We start from the raw sequence: 12,626 nt of genomic DNA, 5'->3' as shown, positions 1-12,626 counted from the left end.
ATGCTGCAGACGTTCCAGGAAATCGTCTGACTTTGCTGCTGTGTAGAAACATGAATCACGACGTCACGTCTGTTCAGCCTCTGTAGCTCAAAGCGATCTGATTCAGCAGGTTTTCCATCTGTCTTTCTAAAAAAAATACCCACGTTCCTGTGGTTTACTGTCCGTATTCCACAACCAATCAGCTTCACTGCAGCACGATTAAGGCCTGAATACAAACTGGTTTCAGACAGCAAGATTTTGCTCATTTGTTCTAATGTTTTCACATTTATCCAGCAGAAATGGAAACACTCTCTGTCTTAAGCATCTCAAATGTGAGCATTTGCTGCTGTTTTAAATCTGGTATTATACATATTATGTTGAATCATTTCTTATGTTGCGTTTTGCAGTTTTTAGTTCATTGACAGTCCATCACCTGCAAAAAAACCCAGATAATTTAGTGTTAAATGAAATATAACTGACATCTACCCCCTTGTTTAGAAGCTTTGGGACTTTGTGGTTTGAGAACGAGGACAGATGAGGTTAAATATGTCTTCATTATCATCCCCCGGCCACCTGTCAGAGGGGAGGGGCCACACATTAATTGATGCCCCTGTCTAATTAAAAACTGCTCGTCTGCAGAAGCCAGAACCGGAGCAGAGGTCAGCGCCTCTCCACGTGAAAATAAATCAACATGTGCGTCGTACATTTCTACAAGGGGCAGGGACTCAGGCACGCTATCCCGGAGTAAATATAGAGTTATAGACTGAAGGTGGTGGGGTGGAGGGAGGTGGGGCTGGGTGGGGGAGTATTCAGGGGCAGGAGCAGCTGCTGGCTTCAGTCGAACACATTTAGCAAACTACCACAGTGCAATAAACATCCATCATGATCCAACATTCATTCATGAAAAAGTCCCTGATGTGAAGTGGTGTTACGGACAGGAAACATCAGGGTGGAGGGCATGAGAGACACCAAACTGAAAATAGGCCAGGAAAAGGTTTTGGTGTATGGAAACACGGCAGCCAGACAACAGAACAAACACATCACGATCACTCTGACTGAACACTGATGCTAACAACAGCAGACTGGTAAATTATCTGGTAAATTCAAGACATCACCAGCCTCACTGTGCACAAACATGCACTAAAAATCTTACTGGACTGTCGGGAAGTCGATAAAGTAATGCAATGTCAGAAATACGAGCTGCTAACATTGAAAAAAAAGATCATCAAACATCAAAGCCAGCTGGTAAAACGTAAGCGTCACCTGTTAGCATTAGCCATAACAAGACTAAGGTTAAGGTAAAATGATTAAGCTGCATTAGCTAACATTGGCTAACATAAGGTTTATGTCCAGCTAGAAATATTCAATGTCAGTAACATTAACTTCTAACTCTGGGTAACAGAAGGCTAACCTTAAAGGACCAGTGTGTCAGAGTCAGGTCAAGCTATCATAGGTGTGTTTTCATTCACGGTCTCTCTCCTGAAAATAAGAATCATTGTTTTCATTACTTCAAAATGAGCTCTTCATATCTACAGGTCCTCTTTTACAGAGTCTGCCACGTTGCACCGTCATGTTTCTACAGTAGCCCAGAATGGACAAACCAAACACCGACTGCAGAGAAGACCTTTCATGTTTTTTTGTGAATTTTTGCAGCCACCAAAGATTTTCCTACACACTTGGAGCGGTGAGGAGAGAGATGGGTTGCAGTTTGTGACATCACCACTAGGTACCACTAAATCCTGCGAAGTGAACCTTTAAGGTCCACATTAGGCTGCGATTAAGGTAAAATGATTAAAGTCAGTAACAATAACTCTAGCCATTACAAAGACGAAACGTGAAGCGAATTTTAGAGGTGATTAATTATTGCCAGAACCTGAGTGGAAGTGAATAGATGTGAATGTGAGCAGCATGAATTGAGGCAAAGCTGCGTCTTCTGTATGTGCAAGTTGAGAATGTTTCAAATTGAGCAAAAAACATTGCATCTATCCAGAAACAGGAAACAGGAAAATAAGAAGAGCAGCTGGAGTTCCTGGTGAGTTCTGGGATCAGTTGCACCACACACACACACACACACACACACACACACACACACACACACACACACACAGTCTGATACTTGCTAGCTCACAGCTAATGTCTGTACAGTTTGTCCGCTCGCTGGTGTGTGCAAATAAGCACAAACTACAAAGAGCAGCCCCGTCAACTTTGCTTTGTGTTATTTGCTTGCTGTCAGAGCCCTGTTCTGTGTGCACTTCTTGTGTTCACTCTGATTAAACCCTAAGGCTCCCGTTACTGCGTGGGAGGAAGACACGAAAGCTAATCTTTGCAGAATTCAGGGGGCGCCTCTAAGTGTAGGCCCCCTTTTATTTTTAACATGTTCATGTGTCTATCTATGGAGCACAAATATTTTTCAGCACATTGTCATTAATAGGTGACAAAGCAAGTTCCTGAGTTTGTCAAACTGTGAGCTGAAGACCAACAACATGTCTCACCTGAGACATGAAGCGTACACTTACCACATAAATACTGCCCAGAATAAATGAATCCTTCTGTGCGTGGGCTCTGCAGAGGAGTGAATAGTGGCAGTCACTTCTTGCGTCACCTCTATAAAGAGCTTCAGATCTCAGTCACAGTCAATGTTTGACTGGCCCAGGGGAAAGTAAGAAGGGCAGCGCTGCAATGTTTAATCCCCCGAAAAACATTCCAGGACTGTGTAATCAGACCAGACAACTGTGGCTTCTTTGCATCTGTGACTGTAGAGCTGCAGAATGACTCTTAAGCTGCTGCTGATGTACATGTTTCACAGCTGCTAGCATGAACATATGTGCAAATGTTGGAAAATTCTGAATCAGTCTGCGTGGTTCTAACAAACAGAGCAGGACTTTGACGGGGATTTCCATCATCCTCTGCTTTGCATCTTCCCAAAATGTCAGCGTGTCACCTTACAAAGGGTTTTTATTTTTAGCTTGGGGGATTCGTGTGAGCAGTGCCGCTCCCCCTGAGTTTACCCCCCGGCCCACATCCCGATGAGGGCTGTATTCAGGTTCCATTTGGATCCTGAAGCCTTTTTTAAACGGGGTAGGTGGAGTTTCCACTCTCCCTGTCCCCAGACCTGAGTTTGGGTCACAGCGTTTGGGTGTCACCCCTCTCCAGTCTCCCTGCTGGTAACTCCAACGTTCCTGATCCTTTGATCCAAAGTAAACCACATCTGCAGCTTTTAGGCAAGTTTCAACCAAGGTCAGCCGCCCCCAGTCATCGAAACTCCGCAATGGATCAGCACAAGTATCGCACGGCGGGCGTCCAGGAGAAACTGGAGATCATCGGGGTGGAGGACGAGGCTGGGAACCCCATCAGTGCCCTGACCATCCTGTCTCTGCTGGAGCGCGTGGCCGGCATCATTGATAACGTCCAGTCCTGCCAGCAGCGCATGGAGGAGCGTCAGCTGGAGCTGGAGAACAATATCAAAACCATCCAGGGCGACGTCCTGAAACTGGCCAAGGACCACACCGACACCAGCGGCACGGTGGAGAAGCTCCTGCAGAAGACCCGCAAGGTCAGCGCCAACGTCAAGGAGGTCCGGACGCGTGTCGAGAAGCAAAACGTCCGCGTCAAGAAGGTTGAATCCACACAGGATGAGCTGCTCACCCGCAACAAGTTCCGAGTCGTCATCTATCAGGTAAGCAGAGGTTTGGATGAAAGTGTTAAAAAAGTCCAGATGGTTTGTATTCCTGGGCTTCTAAATCGCTGGCTGTCGTCACATGAACCCGCCTCCAGTGAGGTCCCTGCAAAGACTTCCTCAAAAGTTCCCTGTCGGATTCAGATTCATCTATTTCAATAATAACTTGAATGAAGTGGCCGAGCCTGATCAGATGAACAACACAAAAAAAATCACATCATCACCTGCGGAAGGCTTAAATAAAGTGTTATCATAGCAGTCAGCCAGCAAAGCCTTTAATGTTTAACAAGTGCTGGGTTGTTTCTTTTGCGATGGCAGCTGATAGTTGCTATTACGGATTGCACCAGCAGTGTCGCTGCAGCTAAAATGAGCTGTTGAGGATCTGTAAATAGGCCATAAAATGCCGGGGTGGGGAAGAAAAGGCGGCCCTCACTAGACCGGCCCACCTGGGCAAAACCTGAGCCTCCTGAATAATGAGGCGGTCCACAAATTTGGCAAGGATGGGAACAATAAATCAAACGCACAGTTCCAGAGGCTGCATTTAGGACGTAGCTAACAGCCCCATCATCTGATGTCAGCACAGCCCGTTGAAGTTATTCCACTGGACTGCTGTCGCGCTGTTTGATCCTAATCTAAGAAACGACTGCTGACCCACAGCACAACCCACAGTAATTCATCTTATGAATTACTGGATAATTTGATCTCATCTCGAACTTAAAAGATCATAAAGTATAAGTCAAATAATTTCAGTCTGTGGTTGAATTGGCCACCACTCATATACAACCAGTGACAAAGAGTTTCAAGCAGACAGATCTTAAAGGGGTTGTGAGCTAAAACGATTAGGAACCACTAAATTAACTAATAATGAGGGTCATTTTTAGTTGCAGGCACAGTTTCAAATTTCACAAACAGTGCTTAAAGCCCCAGACGTCAAATCTTGCATTGTTATTAATGAATAAATAATAATTAAATTATGAATAAATATGAAATATTCATGATTAAATATATAACAATTAATGTTAAAATGTTCTTTACGAAGAGTTTAAGAGACCAAAACTGTACAACAAAGCAGCTGCACTCACGTTTTGATTCAAATGATGCTAAATCCTGATTGGTGCATGACAATGCATGACATCATGTTTGTCCGGCTCAGCCCCGCCCACTTCAAATTAATGAGAAGAGCGGGGGAAAAAACTCGTGTGTGTGTGAAATGATCGTCGTGACTGTGACTGAGTTTTGTAATCTCGCTTTTTAACAGTGAGAACAAAAAAAAAAAAAAAAAACAGCAGACAGAGGACATCGAGCAGCTCTGCTCTGGATGTTCAGATCCAGGATCCCGTCCAGGTTTCCGTTTACGAGGAACTGGAGCATAATTAAGTTAAGTGAAAAATAAAGTAGATTCCTTCCCTCAGGCGGAGCGAACTCTGTGCCAAGCACTGAGATCTTAACTCAGATGATCTCTGACTCCGTTCATTAAGCAGTGGACGCGGTGAGAGGTTCAACGCTCAAGAGCCCTTCGACTCCATCACACGGGTAGTTTCTAAAACAAGCTTCGTTTTTACGCTGACAGGGCGAAGTTTCATCAAAGGTCAGGTGACGATTCACTTCAGGGTTTAATCACTAATCTGAAACGCTCCACTGAGCACAACCATGTGAGAGCTTTTGAGCCGAAAAATCAACATCAGCATGAACGAATATTCACCTCTTAACATGAGGGGCGGGAAAATAAACCAAACGAGGCGTCTTATGTCCAAATGGACACATGAAAGGTCCTGGACAAGCGCGCAGAGAGTGAGAACGACCTGAGGCCGTCGCTGTTAAAGATGGACAGATTTTATAAAAGCATTCAATTGGACAAGTGGGATTTTCTGTGGAAGCAGGTGGTCCGAGGACAGACAGAAGAAGACGTCTCTCTGAGCTCAGAGGACCTTTAATGCTGATCAGAGACTCGAGGCTGTGAGAGTAAGTCCTCTTTTACACCAATGAAGCACAATAAGAGCAGAACCGTCTGATGAGAATCTGCCTTTTTCTCACACGGAGGTCCTTTAAAGCTTCATTTCAATGCTCTGACAGTTGATGTTGATGCCTCACATAGTTCATATCCTCCACACAGTGTGACACACAGCCCAGAGCAGCACAGGAGGATCTCTTCCTTCAGTCAAAGGTCATCAATATAAACTGAAAGTGTCTCATTTCAGAACCATATTGTGTCATTGAATAAAAATTATTATCGGTTTAACTGTGAAATTCTGACCCAAGCAGTTCAAATGATACAGTTAATATGTTTGCTACTCACAGATGTCCCTTCAGGTAACCTTAATTAATCCTTAATTAACAGCTAACAACATACCAAACATGTTAATGTAAGTCATGGATTTTCTGCATTGATTAGATTAACAGCCTTTAATTTACACAATGCTGTCAGATTGATTAAAAGGTGTTCAGGTGTCCCAGATTTGAGGTTAATTAATGAACTAATTAATGTATGTTCTGGTATATGAAAGAATGTTTGATGGATAGTGAAAATTTTCATTTATTTGGTCCATTTGAAGGACTTTTAACTTAAACTGTGCAGATAAACCATTAAAGTACCCAATTCACTAAAATGTCCTAAATCACATCATTATTGATCAGTTAATTAAGCTCAAGATAAACAAATAAAGGCTTCAGGTTCAAAGATGTGATGAACGATATCCTCACGTTTATTCCCTTTTTCCAGGTTTTGTACTGGTAACACTCAAAGTTCAGAGTTAGTGTCTCTCATCTTCACATGGACACACTTAAATCCTGCTTTCATTCAGGTTTCCCAAAATCTTTTAAAACTCTTCAGCCGTTGGAAAAACGTCATTTGATGCTGCAACTCTCAGACTCGCTCAAACTGAACTAAAGACCCTGATGTTGTCGACGATGGACCGTCCTGACAGTGAGACAAACTCTGGTCTTTACGTGGGGTTCTGCAGACACACCGTCAGCGGTGGGCCGAGCCGGAGACGTCGTCCTCGTTAACGTCCACGCTTCAGAGCCGATATGTGCTGCTGGCAGCTGCTGTGGATCCGTGACAGAGGGATCTATTCTGGGACGTCAGCATTCGGCCTCGCTGCCAGCAGGGACACGCTATAAACTGCTGTCAACCGCGATCAGGGTCTGACAGAGCGGCTTATCGCAGAGGGGGGGTCGGGGGTGTCAGTCATCCTGACCCACTGCTGCAAGGCCCGCCCCTTAACACACCTGAAACAAAAGATGATGGATGAAGAGAGACACTACCATAATGATACTATGAGCTAAGACAAGATAATATGACATAACGTAAAGAAAAGGACAGTTAAAGCTGCTTTAATTGACCTCTTTGGCCACTGGGGGGCAGCCGTAAAGAAGTCGCAATCTGTTATCAGCACAAACAATGAAATCAAATAACCTCCATTCTCTCTCTGTGAGTTGGAGGCGTGTTCTTTAATTAGTGCTGCTGCTAATAGCGCCGTCAGCTATTAGCAGCTTAGCTTCACTGGTGGCAGAGGAGGTCGTACCAGGTTCAAAGTACTTTGTAAAAGTTTAAAGGCCGCCATGCTGTTACCCTGTGACAAGGACACAGTGCAGCGATTCGACCGAACGGGCCTCAGGAGCGTCTCAGCTGATGACTCGAGTCATCAACATTTAAGAGCCAGACTTCATAAAAGTGTCTGAAGTCGCAGTAAAACTCCATCAAAGTCAAGCGGCCCTCAGTCTTCAGGTCCGATGGCAAACGACCAGCCGCCTTTATTCTTCAGTCAAATAAATGCAGCAGAGTAAAAGTACAATCCTTCTGAACATGGTGCAGTAGAAGTATACAGTATGAGAAAATAGTTATACTTTAGGAAAGTACTTGAATAAATGACATTTTTGCTTCTTGTCTTCAGTTTTCTTGCCGAGTTTAACTATAAATCTCGTTAATATCAGGAATTAAAAGCTTCTCCGCTTTACTTGGTCTACTCTGTCTGTGTACTAATACTGCAGTTCATGCTGTGTAACAATATGTATTTTGAGGTCAATAGAATACATTTTTATGTAACTTCAGAATTTATAGATATGTGATTGATTGAGTCGTTACGCTGCTGCTCTGCTGGTTTTATTCCCCGTCACGATTGGGTTAAACTACTGTGGATTCATGAACTACCAAGACGAACTACCACGGCGTCACTTCATCAACGTGGACATTTTTAACTTAAGTTTTGATTTAGCTTTCCTGCAGCTAAGGCTAGTTGTGGCTAACGCACCAGCTAAACCAAACTGCAGCTCAGCCACTGCAGCTGCATGCGGTCCCAGCAGAGACCCATCAGTCCTCTACGTCCCTGCGTCCACGCTGAGCTGCAGCTTTCTGTCTGTCCTGTCTGCACAGGAGACACTGGCAGCGCTCAGTGTCCTCTTGACTGATGTGCTGTCGGTTATTCTGAGGCCTCCGTTCATCTCCTAATATAGAGCTTCAGCAACAGGCGCTTTGTTCGAGACAGTCGTCGCCAGCGGCTGAATGATGAAGGCCGGGACAGTAATAAGAAAAAGATGAATGGCTGCTGGTCTGCACCCAGGGCCTCTCTGCCTCGGCCGCTGCTCACCACACTGGGCATTAGAGGACGGAGTGTAATTTCAGAGGAGTTAATGGCTTTTAGCTTGTGATATTTCTGCTGTGTGGCAGCGAGAGAAGCTGAGCAATGACAAGTTTATGAGTTCAACTTCCCACCGGCACAAACACAATTAAAACGAGAGGTCACCCAGACAACAGAGAGCGCTGCTGCAGCGTTACGGTCCCCAGCAAACGTGGCACACTTTAAAAAATAACCCTGCAGAGGTGTAACTAAGTACTCTGCATTTACTCAAGTACTGTACTTACCTTTACAAATGAGAGGTACTTGTACTTTACTGGAATATTAACATTTCATCCAATTTTGTTTTTCGACAAATACTTTTTACTCTTACTTTTGTCTGACAGCTTCAGTTACCAGGTACTTTTCAGATTCCTCCCTGTCCAGTGAAAAGCTCGTATCTCCAGACGTGTTGAGTGTCTTGGAGGACGCTGGTGCAGTTTTCTGTGCTGACAGGTAAAACACAGCTGGTGTGTTCAGGGTTAGAAATATCGTCCTCTGGTCTGTGCAGAGCGTGTGTTAATGTCTCTGCTGATGGTCTCGACTGGACTTCCTGTCCGTCTCCCTCCTCCGCCACCACCCGAGGTTATTAATACACGCCTCGACCCACATTCCCTGCCGGTGTAATTATTGTGTCATTCACAGTCTGGACGCGCTCTGATGACTCCTCCCTGATTAATGAGTGTGATCGTTGCAGGTGGCCGTAGTTTAATTAGGATTAATTGGCTTTCACATCCAAAGTCACCTGTGGGGCGCGGCAGGTGGAGCAGGCCTGGGAGGAAGCTCCAACAAGAGCTGGTTCGTTTGAGTCCATCAGGAAGCATCCAGGTGTTGAAGCAGCGCGGGACAGAAATATCAGATAAAAAAGTTTTTTTTTGTTGTTTTTTTTTTTAAAAAAAAGAGTATTTAAAATGAGAACAAGAATCTAAATAAAAATAGAAAATTTCACTGCGACAATTTCTAAAATAGTCTGATCATTTCCAAAAATTAGTATGCTTTTAATAAATCCTCCAGATTTTATTCTGTGATGGATTTTGGTAAAAATGCGTCTTATCACTAATTTAAATTGAATCCTGCCTGAAGTGCTCCTCCTGCCCTTAAAACTGCTGTGAACTGAGTAACTTAGTCACATAAATATGATGGTGATGCTCGTCGTATCTTACATTGAAAGGCTGATAATATCTCTGCTTTGAGAGCTTCCATGATGATGAGGAGAGATTTCAAAGTGAAGGCTTTATGTTAAAGTGATGATGATGATTTAGAAAATGAAGTATAATGCAAAGCCGTGTACTCTAAGTAAAATATCAAACCAAACCCTGAAACAAGCCTCACATGCTAACATTAGCATGCTAACACGCTGATGTTTAGCAGGTGTAATGTTTACAGCGATCACTGTAGTTTAGCTTGTTAGCATGCTAACATTTGCGTAAGTAAACACGAAGCACAGCTGAGGCTGACGTCTTTAGTCCTGCAGGTATTTGATCAGAAAACAAAAACACGTTAAAATGTCGACCTGATGATGGCGCTAGATGGAAAGCAAGAGGATGACAATTTATCCACCAAATTTCATGGCTTGTCATCCAAAACTTTTTCCATCTGGAGCAAAGCTCAGGAGAGACCGTCACTGGCCCACAGCTAAAGCCGGATGGTATCGTTATTATCACGGCCATCTTGAGTTACAGGTGTTGTTCCAGCCAGCAGCTTCCTGTCTGAATGAGTCTCAGTTACCCCTCATCAGTAAAAATAGATGAAACTTAATCTCATGAAGATGCCGGTGTGTCGGAGGCCAGAGGCTGCAGGTCTGCTCTGACTGAGTCTCTCAGAGGAATATCATGTTTTCTATCTGGACTTGCATCAGTGAGCAATTTCTCCATCCTGGCCCAAAGAGGCAGATGAGAAGATGGATATCAGTTTCATGTGTGAGTGTCTGGTACAGCGGCAGGTCCACGGCCTCGTCAGTGTGGACATGAGCAGTGTGACGTGTCATTAAGTCAGAGGGCTCAGAACGAGCAAACCGCGGCCTGATCGGCAAGAAGATTCAGGGGAAGCTGTGCTCAGACTGAAAATCCAGCAGAGCTCAGCTCTAAAGGGCGTCAACGCTTTTTAAAATCCTCTTATTTTCTTATGTTTCAGAGGGATATCAGTTTCATCCCTGTGCATCCAGTATTAGACAGGTCCAGGATCTGTTTAGCCTAGCTTAGCACGAGGACTGCAGGAAGCTGCCCCAAATGTCAGAGTGTTCCTTTAAGGGGCTTGATTAAAAGCTCTGCACACCCATGCAGGTGTTCCCAGTTAACCTGACCTACGGGTCCTCTGCTTGGGTTCAAGTTTGTCCGGGATAGACTGGAAACAATGGGGTCACCAACTTCAAAATAGCAATAAGAATGAAGACGGTGGAGGTCGTCCTGCGTGAACAGGTGCAGTGAGAGATGATAAGTGAAAACACCTGCAAGCCCGTGCGAAGGGGTGAAAAGCCTTGAAGGCAGCGTAGTGTTGTCAACACATCAATGGGGGGCCGTCAGTTAATATTTACTCAAATACTGCACTTCAGTACCAATTTGAGGTACTTTTCATGCTACTTTCTGCTTCTACTGCAGTACATCTCAGAGGGAAACCTTTTACTTCACATTTATTGGACAAATGATTCATTACACAGAAAACATATCCAGAGTTTCTAAATATGAGGTTTTGTTAATCAAAATACCCAACAGTTTCTGCAAGTACAACTGAAGCAATCAATCAATTAATAAAAGAGTTGATTGACAAAAAATTAATTGTCCAACTTTCAAATCCTGCATTGACATGAACGCAGGAGATCAGATAGAAGAGGACAACAGTCGCAGGAGACATTTAGAGTACTTTTACTTTCTATACTGAGTATATTTTCATGACTATACTTTTTATGAAGTAACCTTTTCAATGCAGGACTTTCACAGTGTAGTATTAGTACTTAAGTAGAAGAAGCCCTGAGCATTGATTTACTGCATTGTGAAGTTACAGGTGCGAGGACGGCGTACCTGGTGATAAACGGCGTGTGCAGAGTATCTGATGGTGTCACTGCTCAGCTGCTTCTTACTGTCCTGATGCATCTGTTTGGAGTCCCTGACTGCGTTTGACAGTCTGTTCTGTTTCCTCTGCAGGGCGAGACGGAGATCCCGTCGGTGGCCGTCACCAAGTCTCCTAAAGGAACCGGCCTGGACGGGCTGGAGATCGAGCCAGACTCCTACGACGTCCCCCTCGACCTCTCCTCAGACGAGGAGTACCTGAGCGTGGAGGAGGCCGACCCCTCGCGAGCCGCCCGCATCAAGAAATCGGTGGTGAAGAGCACAGAGACCCTGAAGGCTGCTTTCTCCAAGGAGAACATGAGCAAAACCAAAGGCAACCTGGGCACCAAGTTCCACAACCTGGGCGAGAAGGTCATGCCGCCCGAGCGCAGGGACAAGATGCACCAAGCCGGCGAGCGGCTGAAGCAGTCCGGCGAGCGGCTGAAGGAGAACATCGCCAAGAAGGCTCCGAGCAAGGAAACCTTCCGCATCAAGCTGAAGAAGGAGAGAGCCGTCGCCGAGGGCCAGGAGGGCGCCGAGGCCGAGACCGCCGCGCCGGCAGGCGTCACCTACACCGAAGTTGCCATGGAAACCAAGAGGGAGGGGCCCGTGGAAGAAGCCGGTGCCACCCGGATAGGAGAAGAGGATTACAGGAAGTAGATCAGATGGTGCTGACGTGAAGAGGAGGCGAACACTGGAGAAGACATGTAATGACCAGGATTTAGAGGGAAGGTCTGTGATTGGTCGACTTGGATGACGGACATTTTTATTTGGCAGAATGTTTTAAAAGAGAAGAAGTTCTTGAGATGGGAATCGATACTGAAACCACAAACTCATCACAACATGAGCTGGTGGTTCATTAGTTCTCTCTCAGGGTGTTAATTCAAGTTAAGTTTCTCTGTTTTTAACAATTACAGAATTTAAACAACTGGAAATCTTTACATAAGAAAAATTCAGCTTTAGGATTTGTTTGACTAATTTGCAAATTCAAATTGAGGTTGAGGTTCATTTGCACAAGACAGCTGGAAGGAAATCTCATAAACGGTGACGGATAAAACTCGGGGAATGACGGCGAATGTTGATCTGAAGTTCGTATATTGATCTTTTATCTGAATGTACATATAACGTTGTACATACGGCCAAAACTGGGCAGGTGAAATTTGGTCCATGCAGGCCTCAGCTGGTCTCTGAGGAGCCTGCTGAGAAAATAAAAGGCAGTGGATTCAACGTCAGACTGGTTTCTGGATGCAAAGTAGTGGGAAGGAGATGAAGTTAGAGGGAACTTTCAGGTGCTTTAACGCAGCTTCAGCTTAG

General features: G+C 44.8%; 1 protein-coding gene across 1 annotated transcript; it reads left to right on the top strand.

The window, feature by feature from the left end:
- The first annotated feature begins 3,069 nt into the window (after positions 1-3,069).
- On the top strand, positions 3,070-12,089 carry cavin4a (caveolae associated protein 4a). Its single transcript, XM_076746077.1, has 2 exons — positions 3,070-3,655; positions 11,409-12,089. Exons 1-2 carry the CDS (start codon positions 3,248-3,250, stop codon positions 11,970-11,972), a joined length of 972 nt encoding a protein of 323 aa, XP_076602192.1. The 5' UTR covers positions 3,070-3,247; the 3' UTR covers positions 11,973-12,089.
- The last annotated feature ends 537 nt before the right edge of the window (positions 12,090-12,626 follow it).

The sequence above is a fragment of the Chaetodon auriga genome, chromosome 12 (assembly GCF_051107435.1).
Source record: "Chaetodon auriga isolate fChaAug3 chromosome 12, fChaAug3.hap1, whole genome shotgun sequence".
Taxonomy (NCBI): Eukaryota; Metazoa; Chordata; class Actinopteri; order Chaetodontiformes; family Chaetodontidae; genus Chaetodon; species Chaetodon auriga.
Note: the sequence above shows the minus strand (reverse complement) of the source record. Positions and strands in the feature narration are given on the sequence as shown.